Source organism: Hypanus sabinus, chromosome 18 (genome assembly GCF_030144855.1).
Source record: "Hypanus sabinus isolate sHypSab1 chromosome 18, sHypSab1.hap1, whole genome shotgun sequence".
Classification (NCBI taxonomy): Eukaryota; Metazoa; Chordata; class Chondrichthyes; order Myliobatiformes; family Dasyatidae; genus Hypanus; species Hypanus sabinus.
Genome location: NC_082723.1, coordinates 17,780,471 through 17,797,854, shown reverse-complemented (window position 1 = coordinate 17,797,854; position 17,384 = coordinate 17,780,471). Strand labels below are relative to the sequence as shown.

The 17,384-nt window shown below is 40.3% G+C and overlaps 1 protein-coding gene across 2 annotated transcripts in view; it reads left to right on the top strand.

Annotated features, from left to right (window-relative positions):
* The window catches only part of LOC132407366 (transforming growth factor beta receptor type 3-like), a 133,899-nt gene that overhangs the window by 97,020 nt on the left and 19,495 nt on the right, over positions 1-17,384 (top strand). For both annotated transcript variants that reach the window (XM_059993741.1, XM_059993742.1), the window contains exons 13-14: positions 7,064-7,318; positions 8,507-8,576. In XM_059993741.1, coding sequence (XP_059849724.1) covers positions 7,064-7,318; positions 8,507-8,576 — 325 coding nt within the window. The remainder of the gene's footprint in view (positions 1-7,063; positions 7,319-8,506; positions 8,577-17,384) is intronic.

Genomic DNA, 17,384 nt, shown 5'->3' with positions numbered 1-17,384 from the left:
AATGGAATAATAACTATAATTGAATCAATGAAAGACCAGTACACAAAAGATGACAAACTGTGCAAGTACAAAAATAAATCATAATAATAAATAAATAAACAATAAATATTGAGAACATGAAATAAAGAGTCCATGAAACTGCGTCCATAGGTTGTGGAAACGGTTCAGTGATGGGGCAAGTGAAGTTGAATAAAATTATCCTCTTTGGTTTAAGAGCCTGACAGTCCTGAACCTGGTACTGGGAGTCCTGAGGCTCCTGTACCTTCTTCCCAATGGCAGCAGCAAGAAGAGAGGATGACCTGGGTGGTGGGGATCCCTGCTGATGGATGCTGCTTTCCTGTGACAATGCTTTGTGTAGAAGTGCTCAGTGGTGGGGATGGCTTTACCAGTGATGGACTGGGCCATATCCATTACTTTTTGTAGGATTTTCCATTCAAAAGTATTTGTGTTTCCATTGAGGTAGAACAAGGTAAAACAATAACTATACAGAAGTTTAGCATCTTATTTATGCTATTTTTATTATTGTTGTGCTTATTTTGCCTTGCCTTTAAAAATCTTGATCTATGAAATCTATGATCTATGAAATTACTAAAGTTTAATGTAATACTTAACATCTATAAATCACAATTTAATTAACCATTCAATCCAGATTACAACATCCATATAAAAGTGTCACAGTCTCTTCTGTTGTTGGGTTTAGTTGTTTCAGTTTAGAAACTGGTGTTAAATTGTGGATTAGTCATTGTATAATCCCTTTACTCATCTGTACCTTAGTCCCTTTCCATTATTGACAAGGTACCACATGGTAGGCTTATTCAAAAAGTCAGAAGGCATGGGATCCAGGGAAGTTTGGCCAGGTGGATTCAGAATTGGCTTGCCTGCAGAAAGCAGAGGGTCATGGTGGAGGGAGTACATTCAGATTGGAGGATTGTGACTAGTGGTGTCCCACAAGGATCGGTTCTGGGACCTCTGCTTTTCGTGATTTTTATTAATGACCTGGATGTAGGTGTAGAAGGGTGGGCTGGCAAGTTTGCAGACGACACAAAAGTTGGTGGTGTTAGAACATAGAACATAGAATAGTACAGCACATTACGGGCCCTTCGGCCCACAATGTTGTGCCAACCCTCAAACACTGCCTCCCATATAAACCCCCACCTTAAATTCCTCCATATACCTGTCTAGTAGTCTCTTTAACTTCACTAGTGTATCTGCCTCCACCACTGACTCAGGCAGAGCATTCCACGCACCAACCACTCTCTGAGTGTAAAACCTTCCTTTAATATCCCCCTTGAACTTCCCTCCCCTTACCTTAAAGTCATGTCCTCTTGTACTGAGCAGTGGTGCCCTGGGGAAGAGGCGCTGGCTGTCCACTCTGTCTATTCCTCTTAATATCTTGTACACCTCTATCATGTCTCCTCTCATCCTCCTGCTCTCCAAAGAGTAAAGCCCTAACTCGCTTAATCTCTGATCATAATCCATACTCTCTAAACCAGGCAGCATCCTGGTAAATCTCCTCTATACCCTTTCCAATGCTTCCACATCCTTCCTATAGTGAGGCGACCAGAACTGGACACAGTATTCCAAGGGTGGCCTAACTAGAGTTTTATAGAGCTGCATCATTACATCGCATCTCTTAAACTCTATCCCTCGACTTATGAAAGCTAACACCCCATAAGCTTTCTTAACTACCCTATCTACCTGTGAGGCAACTTTCAGGGATCTGTGGATATGTATCCCCAGATCTCTCTGCTCCTCCACACTACCAAGTATACTGCCGTTTACTTTGTACTCTGCCTTGGAGTTTGACCTTCCAAAGTGTACCACCTCACACTTCTCTGGGTTGAACTCCATCTGCCACTTCTCAGCCCACTTCTGCATCCTATCAATGTTTCTCTGCAATCTTCGACAACCCTCTACACTATCTACACCACCACCGACCTTTGTGTCATCTGCAAACTTGCCAATCCACCCTTCTACCCCCACATCCAGGTCGTTAATAAAAATCACAAAAAGTAGAGGTTTCAGAACAGATCCTTGTGGGACACCATTAGTCACAACCTTCCAATCTGAATGTACTCCCTCCACCACAACCCTCTGCCTTCTGCAGGCAAACCAATTCTGAATCCACCTGGCCAAACTTCCCTGGATCCCATGCCTTTTGACTTCCTGAATAAGCCTACCATCTGGAACCTTCTCAAATGACTTATTAAAATCCATGTAGATCGCATCCACTGCACTACCCTCATCTATATGCCTGGTCACCTCCTCAAAGAACTCTATCAGGCTTGTTAGGCATGATCTGTCCTTCACAAAGCCATGCTGACTGTCCCTGATCAGACCATGATTCTCTAAATGCCCATAGATCCTATCTCTAAGAATCTTTTCCAACAGCTTTCCCACCACAAATGTAAGGCTCACTGGTCTGTAATTACCTGGACTATCCCTACTACCTTTTTTGAATAAGGGGACAACATTCGTCTCCCTCCAATCCTCCGGTACCATTCCCATGGACAATGAGGACATAAAGATCCTAGCCAGAGGTTCAGCAATTTCTTCCCTTGCCTCGTGGAGCATCCTGGGGAATATTCCATCAGGCCCCGGGGACTTATCCATCCTAATGTATTTTAACAACTCCAACACCTATTCTCCCATAAAATCAACATGCTCCGGAACATCAACCTCACTCATATTGTCCTCACCATCAGTAAGTTCCCTCTCAGTGGTGAATACCAAAGAGAAGTATTCATTGAGGATCTCGCTCACTTCCACAGCTTCCAGGCACATCTTCCCACTTTTATCTCTAATCGGTCCTACCTTCACTCCTGTCATCCTGTTGTTCTTCACATAATTGAAGAATGCCTTGGGGTTTTCCTTTATCCTACTCGCCAAGGCCTTCTCATGCCTCCTTCTTGCTCTTCCCAGCCCCTTCTTAAGCTCCTTTCTTGCTACCCTATATTCCTCAATAGACCCATCTGATCCTTGCTTCCCAAACCTCATGTATGCTGCCTTCTTCCGCCTGACTAGATTTTCCACTTCGTTTGTCACTCATGGTTCCTTCACCCTACCATTCTTTATCTTCCTCACCGGGACAAATTTATCCCTAACATCCTTCAAGAGATCCTTAAACATCGACCACATGTCCATAGTACATTTCCCTGAAAAAACATCATCCCAGTTCACACCCGCAAATTCTAGCCTTATTCAAATGATGCAAATTTGCCCTTCCCCAATTAAAAATTTTCCTGTCCTCTGTTTCTATCTTTTTCCATGATAATGTTAAAGGTCAGGGAGCGGTGATCACTGTCCCCTAGATGCTCACCCACTGAGAGATCTGTGACCTGACCCGGTTCGTTACCTAATACTAGATTTAGTATGGCATTCTCCCTGTTGTGGATAGTGTTGAGGATTGTCAAAGATTGCAGGGAGACATTGATAGAAGTGCAGAAGTGGGCTGAGAAGTGGCAGATGGAGTTCAACCCAGAGAAGTGTGAGGTGGTACACTTCGGAAGGACAAACTCCAAGGCAGAGTACAAAGTAAATGGCAGTGTGGAGGAGCAGAGGGATCTGGGGGTACATGTCCATAGATCCCTGATAGTTGCCTCACAGGTAGATAGGGTAGTTAAGAAAGCTTATGGAGTGTTAGCTTTCATAAGTTGAGGGATAGAGTTTATCAGTCATGGGGTAATGATGCAGCTCTATAAAACTCTGGTTAGGCCACACTGTGTCCAGTTCTAGTCGCCTCACTATAGGAAGGATGTGGAAGCATTGGAAAGGGTACAGAGAAGATTTACCAGGATGCTGCCTGGTTTAGAGAGTATGGATTATGATCAGAGATTAAGGGAGCTAGGTCTTTACTCTTTGGAGAGCAGGAGGATGAGAGGAGGCATGATAGAGGTGTACAAGATATTAAGAGGAACAGAGTGGACAGCCAGCACCTCTGCCCCTGGGCACCACTGCTCAATACAAGAGGACATGGCTTTAAGGTAAGGGGAGGAAAGTTCAAGGGGGATATTAGAGGAAGGTTTTTTACTCAGAGAGTGGTTGGTGTGTGGAATGCTCTGCCTGAGTCAGTGGTGGAGGCAGATACACTAGTGAAGTTAAAGAGACTACTAGACAGATATGTGGGGGGTTATATGGGAGGCAGGGTTTAAGAGTTGGCTCAACATTGTGAGCCGAATGGCCTGTATTGTGCTGTATTGTTCTTTGTTCTATTTCTAAAAAATAGTTTACTTAAGTGTTAGTGATCTAATCTATGTATTTAGTCTATAAAGTCATTTCTCAGATGTTTCCTTCATGGACTGTAAAATCTGAATGCTTTCAGTCATTCCTCAAGTGTGCCCAATGCTCAAATTGCAGGAGGTCTGCTGTGATTGAATCTTCTCATTTGAATTATACAGTCTAAAATAATTAAAAACAACAATCCATTGGTTTTGTTGTGTCAATGGCATAGCATAAAATTTACCTATGAGTTTAACAGATAGCCCACTAAGACAACACACACAAAATGCTGGAGGAACTCAGCAGACCTGGCAGCATATATGGAAAAGAGTACAGTTGAAGTTTCAGGTCAACCTGAAATATCAATTGTACTCCTTTCCATGGACACTGTGTTGCTTGGATTTCCAGCATCTGCAGATTTTCTCTTGTTTGGGTTTAAGACTACATACTAAGATTACTGGTTGACTTTCACTTCATCAATTACTGTTTCATATCAGTCATGCACTATATACTCAGTGACCAATTTATTAGGTACAGGAGTAGTACTGAGTGTGGTCTTCTGCTGTTATAGTCCATCCACTTCAAAGTATGACGTGTTGTGCATTCAGAGATGCTCTTCTGCACAGCACTATTGTAATGTGTGGTAATTTGAGCTAATTTATCTTTCCTGTCAGCATGAAATAGTCTGGCCATTCTCCTCTGATCTTTCTCATTAACAAGGTGTTCTCACCCACAGAACTGCTGCTCAATGGATTTTCTTTGTTTCTCACATCATTCTCTGTAAACTCTGTTATGCATGAAGGTCCCAGTATATCAGCAGTTACTGAGATACTCAAACCACCCTGCTGGCACCAAGAATTATTCCATAGTCAAAATCACTTGGATCACATTTCTTCCCCATTCTGATATTTGTCTGAACCACAGCTGAACCTCTTGACCATGTCTGCATGCCTTGATGCATGGAGTTGCTGCCATATGATTGAATGATTAGATATTTGCATTAACATACAGGTGTACTTAATAAAGTGGCCACTGAGTATGTGTCATGAATACATCTGTCATTTATCTGCTTAGATTGCCTAGTAACAATATTTCCAATCCTTTGCACTTGCTGCTATCTGAGTCCAAGATGACTTATATTGTCCTGAGAGTGGCCAGAACAAGGTTATCCAGGAAGTTCTTTTGTAAGCCTTTAACAAATAGCAAAGCCTTGTTCTCACACTTGCCTTGTCAAAGCTGTCACTCAATGTTTATTTAATATTTAAAATACTAAAGATGTAATAAATAATTACAAAGCAAAATAAATTATAAATGTTTAAGTTAAATCAACAAAATAACCTTCAAATCTGAATAATTATATGAGATGCATGCAAATAATTAAAATAAATGAAATTCACTTTACTTGTAACTTTCTTCCTCATTTTAAAATCCCCATTCAAGTGAATAGTACATATCTGTAGATTTTTTTGGTTCAACTTGTTCAGTCCATCAACCCTCAATTTAACTAAACTGGTATGGATTGTCTAGTTTTACAACAGTTTAATCCTTCAGGATAATGAAAGGATAATTCAATAGCATTATCAAAGGTGCATTTTAATGGTGCTTAATTTGTGCACCAATTGTAATATTGATGTTCATAAAAAAGCATTATAAATAGAACAAAATTCTGCAGATGCTGGAAAACCAGAGCAACATACACAGAGTGCTGGAGGAACTCAGCAGGTTGGGTAGCATCCATAGAAATGAATAATTAGTCGATGTTTTGGGCCAAGACCCTTCATGAGGGCCGGAAAGGAAGAAGAAAGAAACCAGTATAAGAAGGTGGGGGTGGAGCAACTATTCCTACAAATATATATCTATTGGGCATAAAAAGACATCTGTTCCTACAAATGGTAACTTTTTAAAGATGTACTCAATAAAAATTTAAGAATGTAATATTCTTATTTACTTCGAGATGTCACCAATTTGATGTTTATATGATATGAAATGAGTGATGATTGAAATGCCAGAATATAAATGAAGCACATATTACGACACAGAATTCAATTAAAAATAGTTTTAATTACTTGGGTTTTGTGTATAAATGAATTTAAAATGTGATGTGATGTTCCTTATCAATAATGTACATCAATTTTTGGATCTTTCTCAGTGTATATACCTAAATTTCAAAGTCACATTTAAGTGAAGGGATTTGTGTGCATTTTTAAACATTTTTAAAAACAAATTTCAAGGATGATTCACAACGAGTCAACTAAGACTGAGGAAAATGATTATTTATATTGACAATGCCTGAGGATATCGGTCTTCATTCGTATTCTGTCACTCTTTCTGATATTTTTGTTTAACATAATTTGAAGAGAATTGAGTGCTCTTACTGATATTTTATAAAATAATTTAACATAGAACATAGAATAGTACAGCACATTACAGGCCCTTCAGCCCACAATGTTGTGCCAACCCTCAAACCCTGCCTCCCATATAACCCCCCACCTTAAATTCCTCCATATACCTGTCTAGTAGTCGCTTTAACTTCACTAGTGTACCTGCCTCCACCACTGACTCGGGCAGTGCATTCCACGCACCAACCACTGAGTGAAAAACCTTCCTCTGATATCCCCCTTGAACTTCCCTCCCCTTACCTTAAAGCCATGTCCTCTTGTACTGAGCAGTGGTGCCCTGGGGAAGAGGCGCTGGCTGTTCACTCTGTCTATTCCCCTTAATCATCTATATTATTTGAACTTTGCTCAAACTCTTAAAAAATTATAAAATATAGGACCAATTTTGTTCTATTAATCATAATCATGAAAATATACTAAGTATTAATTACAATTTCATTTTTGTACAGGTTTTAGTTTTGCTGAACTCAATGATGTTAAACCAAATAAAATATAATTGCTCCCTCATCCTGAAGGATTCCAATTTCATAAATAAACTGCCTCATGACATGCCATTGAGCCTTACTAATCTAGAGCCACGTCAAGATGAGTGTGGTCATTCTAAAGTATGGTCCAACCGTTTTAAGTTCATATTTCATAACATCTGGAGCCCAGGTGTTGAGGATGTTGTCATGGAATGCAATACAAGCTATTGCCCTGAACCAGTAAGTTGCTGTTAAATAATTTAATTATTTTAATACAATTTATTTTTGTTGGTATTACTATTTGGTCCAAATTGTGATTTTTTTTTCGTGAAACGGTTCACATGAATTTTGCTCTTTTTGCACACCTTATTTAATTTTTTACATATTTCTTATTTAAACTTTTTATGTATCGCACTGTACTGCTGCCACATAACTAATTTTACAATGTTAGTGATATTAAACTTGATGTTATAGAACATTACAGCACAGAATCTGGCCTTATAGCCCTTCTTGGCTGTGCCAAGCCATTTTTCTACCTAGTCCCACTGACCTGCACCTGGTCCATACCCCCTCCATACACCTCTCATCCATGTACCCGCATTTACCACTTCATCTGGTAGCTCATTCCACACCCCCACCACTCTCTGTGTGAAGAAGGCCCCACTAATGTTCCCTTTAAACTTTTCCCCCTTCACCCTTAACCCATGTCCTCTGGTTTTTTTCTCTCCTAGCCTCAATGGAAAAAGCCTGCTTGCATTTACTCTATCTATACCCATTATAATTTTATATAATTTTATCAGTGATATTAAACCACTGTGCTTGTTGACTTGCATCGACTCTTAGTTAAGCAAAATGTTGATGTTAAAATTTGCAGCTTTATTTTCAAACCATGACTTTACTCCAACCTGCCTGTGTACATTCCCCAGCACTACGGCTTCCTGAGATCTCAATATGCTTTCAGTCTTGACCTCTTGATTGAACCAGAATTTAATTCCTCCACTGTGCCTTCAATTGTCATGGATACATTTCTTGGAATTTTCATGCAAAAACTACACCTCTCTATCTTCCTTTCTTCGGAGGTGATCTTTATAACATTTCTCTGATTTCCAAATTTCCATTCATTTGTATATGTTTGTAATATTTAAGCAAAATGATAGAAACTATCTTGAAAAAAATCTTGCAGTGAGTTTATTGAAAAAAAAACTCATAAATGAAAGTATTATATAAAATTGTGGTAATATTACAGCTTTGTGACATTGTATGGGATCAAATTAGATGAGTACTTTGACATAACAAAATAGTTATGTGTTAAATGTCACTGCTGTATTTAAGGATAAAGAAATGTAAATGCAGTTTAACAAGGGAATTTTTGTTCAGAATCACTTATTGAGGCATACAAATAAGTTCAAAATCTGGTATGTTTTCCAGAACAAATGCCATTTCGTGGGAAAGGTATCTAAAGCTTTGAAAATAGATAACAGTTGTCCTAAACATGTTGGTAAGTTCAAGCTTCTGAGAAGAAGCATTGTTTTTATGTATTTCTATATAAGGCTATTTAATGTTATTATTTTGTTTTGAGCAGGTAGCATTAATTAGAATTTATGCAATAAAAATAAAATTAAAAAAGACAAACCTGGAGGATGTAAAGCCAGTAAAGGACACATGGGACACAATGAGTTAGACCTTTCACTATTTAGATTTAGTTAAGAGAAGAAACTTGCTATCTGTAGAGGTATGTGGCTTAATAGACATAAATTCTTAGCGGACACAATTTTTCAAAACAAAATTGGACAGCATCCTGCACTCATAGGAGATTTAAGTTTTGAAATTTGAAACGCCATGAAATGATTGTCTTCTTTTGAAAGTGGCATTAAAATGTGGAGAAGTTTTTCTAGAAAATATAAAACAAACTCCTATATTATGTAATAATTTGATTTATAAACCTTAGGGAAATGTATCATGCAGTTTGAGCAGTAAAGAGAGCTTTGTATTATAGTCATTTTTAAAGATGAGTCAAGTTTCCAAAATATTTTAGATAAAAATGTTGTTAATGCTGACACCATTTATATTTCAATGAGTATAAAATTCATACTTCTGTTTTAAAATATAAACTATAATATAAAATAATGGACAGGAGAAATATTTGAATGATAACATGATATTTCATATTAAACTGGATTCCTATAGATCTTTCTCCCTTTCTCCATTCCACATCAATGACCTCTGCTCATTTTCCAGACATTTAGTATTGTGCCAATTATTCTTTAACACATTTTAAGCTCCTGAAATTGTTTCTTCTGTTACGTACGTGCCTGTAAAAGTGTCAGTCGCCATCGAGCACACCTGAAGTTTGGTTCTGCTGTAAACAAATCAGTATTTTATTAGTAACTACCAAACTTAAACCAGGTAAACCAAGAGTTAGCAGTGCTACACATATACAGGTATGTGGATAAAGCTCCCAAACTCATTCAAGCTCAGGTGGCAAGAGTTACAGTCTTATGATGGTATGTAAGAAAGTTCAGTTCAATCCACAGAGTTGTTAATTAATGCGAGATATTTGTAATCCAAAGGTGAATGTTGTGAGAAAGCAATTACGTCGATATTCCACAGATTCCACAACAGCAATACAAAATAACAATAACAGTAGGTTTTATCTCCAAAGTTGTTCCACTCCACACACGAAGTATCACCGCCAGTGATCTTCAGTGAATATCCTTTCAACACAAGTGGCACCACACCTGAATTCAGCTACGGGACATTCCAAAGTGGTGACCACAGGATACTCAAACTAAATCCACGTATGGATTATCACCAACAGTAGCTTGTCACAAAGGGGACCCTCTTCCAGGGATAACTACCACCCAGGCAAAGGTAGACACACCGGTAGATTCTACAAGGTTACCCTAACCCAGGGGTTGGCAACCTTTACCACTGAAAGAGCCATTTGGACCCATTTCCCACAGAAAAGAAAACATTGGGAGCCACAAAACCCGTTTGACATTTAAAATGAAATAACACTGCATACAATGTTTTTTTTTTGCGTTTATGCTATGTATAAACAAACTATAATGTGTTGCATTTATGAAATCGATGAACTCCTGCAGAGAAAACGAAATTACATTTCTGCATGCAACAAAAACATTTTGAACTCCGAAAAAAAGACGTTGGGTTGAAGGTTACTTTTAAGTAAAATACTCAATGTCTATTTAAGTCCTTCTTGTATTTATGAAAAACGCCAAACTTAAATTGTCCGCCAGCAGCAATCCAAAAATAACGTCAGCCAGCTGTCAACCTGAAAAATAAAAGGACTATTTCACTGAACAATGAAAAAATATGAATATATGTAAAATAATAGGCAATTAAAATATTTATCATACTTGGTTAATGGGATTTCTGCTCCTGGACCTCAGCGCACAGTGCCGGCACATCAGGGCTGTATGACGTCACCTTCATCTTTACACAGGATCACAAGTTGTCATCTGTGAGGCGTGCGCGATGTTTGTTTTTAATAAAGTTCATGTTGGAGAACACCTGCTCACATACATATGTGGATCCAAAGATCGACAGGACTCCAAGCGCATACTTTTTAATGTTTACATAAATGTCGGGGATAGCATTCCATATTTCAACACAAGTTTGTCCGGTTTAGGGAGGTTTTCAATATCACTCCATTTGTGATTCTGAGCAAGAACGGCCTTCTGACGGGCAACATCTTCAAGGTCTGCTGTCAAGCGTCTAAACTTGGACAACCATATGTCTTTGTCGGCTATGTCGGCCAGTTCAAGATCAGGTTGACTCACACCTGCCAATGCAGTCGTATTCAGTAGGGATGGATCGATGCTTAGGGGAATGACCGGGAAGGATAATGTGTTCTTTTCCTCTCTGAACTCACAGAAGCATTTCCCAAACGATGTTTGCATTGCGATGATTGCAGAATGTAAATACTCCGAATTTATCATGTCGTGAGCTTGTTTGAACTCTCTCAAATTGGGGAAGTGAGACAATGTGCCTTTCTGTAAATCTCTGGCAAGCACTGTCAACTTGCGCTCGAATGCCAAAACATCCTCCAACATGTGTGGGGCTGTGCGTCCTTTCCCCTGAAGAGCTGTGTTCAGCGTGTTCAGGTGCGCTGTCATGTCTACCATGAAGTGTAGCTTTTCCAGCCTTTTGCTGCCCAGGAAAGTTTTCACTTCTTCCAGACACGCGACAAAGTGTTTCAGCACCTCCCCTCTTGACAGCCACCGGACTTTGTTGTGCAGCAGGAGATCAGAATATGCGCTTTCCAGCTCATCCAGTAACAAACGGAATTGACGGTGATTTAAACTTTTTGCCATTATTTTATTGACAATCTGAATGACAACATCCATTACTTCTGTGCATTCCGGAGGAAATGTTTGAGCGCACAGTGCCTCTTGGTGCAAGATGCAATGAAAAGTCAGCAGCTTTCTGTCCAGCGACTTCTGCAGTAAAGCCACAAATCCCTTGTGCACTCCTGTCATACTTGATGCCCCATCAGTAGCTACTGACACCAGGTGGGTGGTCTTTATTCCTTTGGCTCTTAAACAATTCAAGACAGCCTCACAATTGTCCTCCCCCCGTGTTTGTCCTTTTAGAGGTATCAACTCAATCATTTCTTCCTGTGGCCCGGCAGAGTTTACATACCGGCAGAACAGCGCTATTTGTTCAATATCACCTTTTGTCTTTAGACTCGTCACAGGCAATCGAGTAGGCCACAGCTGAATTGATGTCTTTAATTTGCTGTCTTGTGATGTCTTCTGCCATTTTTATGGTTCTGTCTTTGACAGTCTTTGCAGAGAGGAGCATATTCCTGATTTTCTGCACAATTTCACTCTTGTTTTTAAAGTCCGTGAATAGATGTTCTGAATGTTCTTAATGAAAGAATTCTTTTATATATTCACCATCTGTAAACTGCTTCCCGTGCCTGACTATTTCCTGAGTGGCAACAAAACTAGCATATGTAGTTGATTTTCCAGACTTCATCCACTTCTTGAAATGATTTTTGTTCAGATCAACCTTCCGCATCAGTTCCGAAACGGCTTTTTTTCTCTCATCTCCATCCGGATATTTTTGAGCAAAGGCTGCGTGTTTATTTTGGAAATGTCTTGCGACTTTTGACTTTTTGTTGTTTGCTAGTTTCTCATTGCATATTAAACATACCGGTAAACCAGTCTCGTCAGCAGTGAAAGCAAATGAATCTGCCCACGTATCATTAAACGTTCTGTTTTCTTCAGTCACTTTTCTTTTTTTAGAATTCTCCATAGTTAGCCTACCTTGGATCGAAAAATTAAAGAAATCGCGCACTGGCGGGTGTCAGGCATTGGCAGTGGTGTGATGTATATTAATAGCGACAAAAACACGTTTTATTTAGGTTGTACAAGATCACCATAAACTTCAAATTTGGAATTACATTTCAAAAACTAACAAACTAACATAAAATACATTTTAATTAAATACTCATCATTTATTTTCCAAAGCCACAGGGGGCCGCAGCACAGAGATGAAAGAGTCGCATGTGGCTCTGGAGCCGTGGGTTGCCGACCCCTGCCCTAACCACACAACATGATAGCCAGTTATCCAGATCCACTACATACGAAATAACTCCAACAGTAATTTGCCACAGGGGTGCCTTCTTCAGTGAAATACCACACCCGGACCAGGGTAAACACACAAGTGGTATTCATAAAGGTTTCCCCCTCACCAGAGAACCTACTCCTGTGGATTAACTATGTGACAATCACACTTTTGTATTTGAATGGAATCAAACTCACCCTTATGGGCTACTTGTTCAAGAGAGAGTCCAAACAGTGATCTCTTTGTCACTAGGTTTCTTGTTTCAAACCTTCCTCTCCTCTCCTCTCTGCAAACTTTTTCTAGTTGCAGCACTTATGAGAGTCATTTATCAATACTCTGGATCGATCTCAACTCACGCCTTTGGTCTACTGAAAGTTTAAACCAGTGATCCCACTCACTGATGTCTTTCATTGACTGAAACCATCTCGACTCTGACTGTGTGTGTCTCTGTGTCCTTTTATATTCAAAACAAGCCGCAGAAAAAAAAGTAAACATTAGTTGTCAGTCAAATAACTCCACCTCTCTCACCATAGTAACCAAGCAACTTTGTGGTCAATAGTACTCCAACAGTGTCCAAAAGTCGGTCTCATTCTCTCGGCGTTTTACAAACAGACTGACAGACAGACATACTTTATTGATCCCGAGGGAAATTGGGTTTCGTTACAGTCGCACCAACCAAGAATAGTGAAGAAATATAGCAATAATAAACCATAAATAATTAAATAATAATAAGTTAATTATTCCAAGTGGAAATAAATCCAGGACCAGCCTGTTGGCTCAGGTACACTCTGAGGGAGGAGTTGTAAAGTTTGATGGCCACAGGCAGGAATGACGCTCAGTGTTACATCTCGGTGGAATGAGTCTCTGGCTGAATGGACTCCTGTGCCTAACCAGTACATTATGGAGTGGATAGGAGTCATTGTCCAAGATGGCATGCAACTTGGACAGCATCCTCTTTTCAGACACCACTGTCAGAGAGTCCAGTTCCACCCCCACAACATCACTGGCCTTACGAATGAGTTTGTTGATTCTTTTGGTGTCTACTACCCTCAGCAAACATGATAGCACTGGCCACCACAGACTTGTAGAACATCCTTAGCATCATCCAGCAGATGTTAAAGGATCTCAGTCTCCTCAGGAATTAGAGATGGCTCTGCCCCTTCTTGCAGACAGCCACAGTGTTCTTTGACCAGTCCAGTTTATTGTCAATTCATAGCTCCGGGTATTTGTAATCCTCTACCATGTCCACACTGACCCCTTGGATGGAAACAGGGGTCACCGGTGCCTTAGCCCTCCTCAGGTCCACCACCAGCTCTTCAGTCTTTTTCACATTAAGCTGCAGATGATTCTGCTCACACCATGTGATAAAGTTTCCCACCGTAGCCCTGTACTCAGCCTCATCTCCCTTGCTGATGCATCCAACTATGGCAGAGTCATCAGAAAACTTCTGAAGATGGCAAGACTCTGTACAGTAGTTGAAGTCCGAGGTGTAGATGGTGAAAAGAAAGGGAGACAGGACAGTCCCCTGTGGAGCCCCAGTGCTGCTGACCACTCTTTCTGACACACAGTGTTGCAAACGCATGTACTGTGGTCTGCCAAGTGATGGTCCATAGAGAAGATGAACCCTCGGGATAGGTAGGCCTCCGTTAGTCTCAACAGACCATGGATTTGTGCCTTGGAAAGTTTCCAGGGCACGAGCCTGGGCAAAGTTTTTTTTTAAATGGAAGACCGGCAGTTGCCCAAGCTTGCAAGTCTCCCCTCTCCATGCCACCGATGTTGTCCAAGGGAAGGGCATTAGGATCCATACAGCTTGGCACTGGTGTCGTCGCAGAGCAATGTGTGATTAAGTGCCTTGCTCAAGGACACACGCGCAAGCCTCAGCCAAGGCTCGAACTAGCGACCTTGAGATCACTAGACCAACGCCTTATTCACCTGGCCACAAGCCAACACACCCTAGGGGTATATAACACTTCATTGCTCACAACTGTTAAGTTGAATTTGAAAATTTATCAATTAATAAACAGATTTTAAAGACTTCATTCACATATAGTACTCCTTGCAAATTTTCTGTGGTCTTGGGTAGAAAAATTGCCATACCAAGCAGTAGTGCATCTGGATAGAATGCTTTCTATAGTTCATTGATAACAATTGCTGAACTTCATTGGAGACATGTTGAATTTCCCTAGCCTTCTGTGTGTTTTTGGCTGTAGTATTCGTGTGGCTAGACCAGGACAGATTGGTGGTGACATTTACACCTAAAAACTTGAAGATCTCAACCATCTCCAACATAGCAGCATCAATACAGTTCAGGCATTTGCTCCACCCCAACTGGTGATGTTAATGACCAGCTCCTTTGTTTTGCTGATATTGTGAGAAAGGTTGTTGTCTTGTCACCATGCCACTAAACTCACCATCTCCTTCCTATAGTCTTCTTGTTCTTTGTGGATAACACCAATGGAGTTGATCAGATCTCAAACTTGTAAATGGAGTTGGAGTGAAATTTTGTCACACTGTCATGACTGTATAAAAAGGGACTGAGGACAAGCAGGGCACTGGTAATCATGGAGGAGGTGTAGTTGCTAATAAAAAATAATTGATTCTTTAGTACTCATACTCTAGTTCTATATGGACCAGGCAAGAAATCTCTGCAGATGAAGTTTTAAAAATTTGTCTACTTGCTATGCAGTTTCCATTTTGAAGTGAGAAATACGCCTATTTGAGATAATCATCACAGCAGCTTGTAAAAAGTGAATAATAATGGGAAGTTAAAATCAGAAAAAAATCGAAAACTGCAGATGCTGGAAATCAGAAATAAAAATAGAAAATACTGGAAATGCTCTGTAGGTCAAGCAGCAGCTACAAGGAAAGAAAAATTAGTTAATTCTTTAGGCCTAGGTCACTGAATAGGAGCTAGGAAAAGGGAGAAAAACTAGGAATGGTAGAACAAAGGAAATAACTCTGGTAGAGTGAGTCCCAGTGGGTCAATGGGTACAGTTACATTATACTCCTTGGTCAGTGTAATGGGTTGTTAGTGGTGAAGCTGAGTGCGTTTATCAGCGAGCTAAGCTATACAAATAGAATAGGAAAATAAAAAGTGAGCTAAAATAATTATGTGAATGTGGCCAGTTCTGACACAAACAGCAAGAAAGAGTGAATTCCCTAAATTTAGAGAATATGCTTTTGAGTCTAGAAGATTGCAGTTGATCCAGATGAAAAATGAGGTGTTCTTCCTCAAACCTAAATTGGATTTATTGTAACAATGCAGGAGATAATTTACTCAAAGTGGGACTGTAATGCTGAATTAAAGTTATAGAGTACTGGAATCTCAGGGTCTCTCCTTTAGAGTCTGTAAAGCAATCACTCAATTTGTACAACACACAAACTGCTGGAGGAACTCAGCAGGTCAAGTAGCATCTGTGGAAATGAATAAACAGTTTATGTTTTGTGCCGAGACTCTTCATCAGGTCTGGAAAGGAAAGGGGAAGATGAGAATGGAATGGAGTCCTTATAGGAGGCAAGATGTATTTTCTGGGTACGTATTAGACATTTGAAATGGAAGAGTAAGGGATGGATCATATGAAAGTGAAGATAAAATGGTAATATACAGCTAAAGTGATGAAATTTTTGAATCCAGTATGATTGCAAGAAGCTGGTACAGAGAAAAAGTTGAGGGACAGGTCTGAATATGACTGAAACAGTGTCCAAAATTCGGTCTCATTCTCTCGGCGTTTTACAAACAGACAGACAGACATACTTTATTGATCCTGAGGTAAATTGGGTTTCGTTACAGCTGCACCAACCAAGAATAGTGAAGAAATATAGCAATATAAAACCATAAATAATTAAATAATAAGTTAATCATGCCAAGTGGTAATAAGTCCAGGACCAGCCTATTGGCTCAGGGTGTCTGACCCTCCGAGGGAGGAGTTGTAAGGTTTGATGGCCACAGGCAGGAATGACTTCCTATGACGCTCAGTGTTACATCTCGGTGGTATGAGTCTCTGGCTGAATGTACTCCTGTGCCTAACCAGTACGTTATAGAGTGGATGGGAGTCATTGCCCAAGATGGCATGCAACTTGGACAGCATTCTCTTTTCAGACACCACTGTCAGAGAGTCCAGTTCCACCCCCACAACATCACTGGCCTTACGAATGAGTTTGTTGATTCTTTTGGTGTCTGCTACCCTCAGCAAACATGATAGCACTGGCCACCACAGACTTGTAGAACATCCTCAGCATCATCCAGCAGATGTTAAAGGATCTCAGTCTCCTCAGGAATTAGAGATGGCTCTGCCCCTTCTTGCAGACAGCCACAGTGTTCTTTGACCAGTCCAGTTTATTGTCAATTCATAGCTCCGGGTATTTGTAATCCTCTACCATGTCCACACTGACCCCTTGGATGGAAACAAGGGTCACCGGTGCCTTAGCCCTCCTCAGGTCCACCACCAGCTCTTCAGTCTTTTTCACATTAAGCTGCAGATGATTCTGCTCACACCATGTGATAAAGTTTCCCACCGTAGCCCTGTACTCAGCCTCATCTCCCTTGCTGATGCATCCAACTATGGCAGAGTCATCAGAAAACTTCTGAAGATGGCAAGACTCTGTACAGTAGTTGAAGTCCGAGGTGTAGATGGTGAAAAGAAAGGGAGACAGGACAGTCCCCTGTGGAGCCCCAGTGCTGCTGACCACTCTTTCTGACACACAGTTTTGCAAG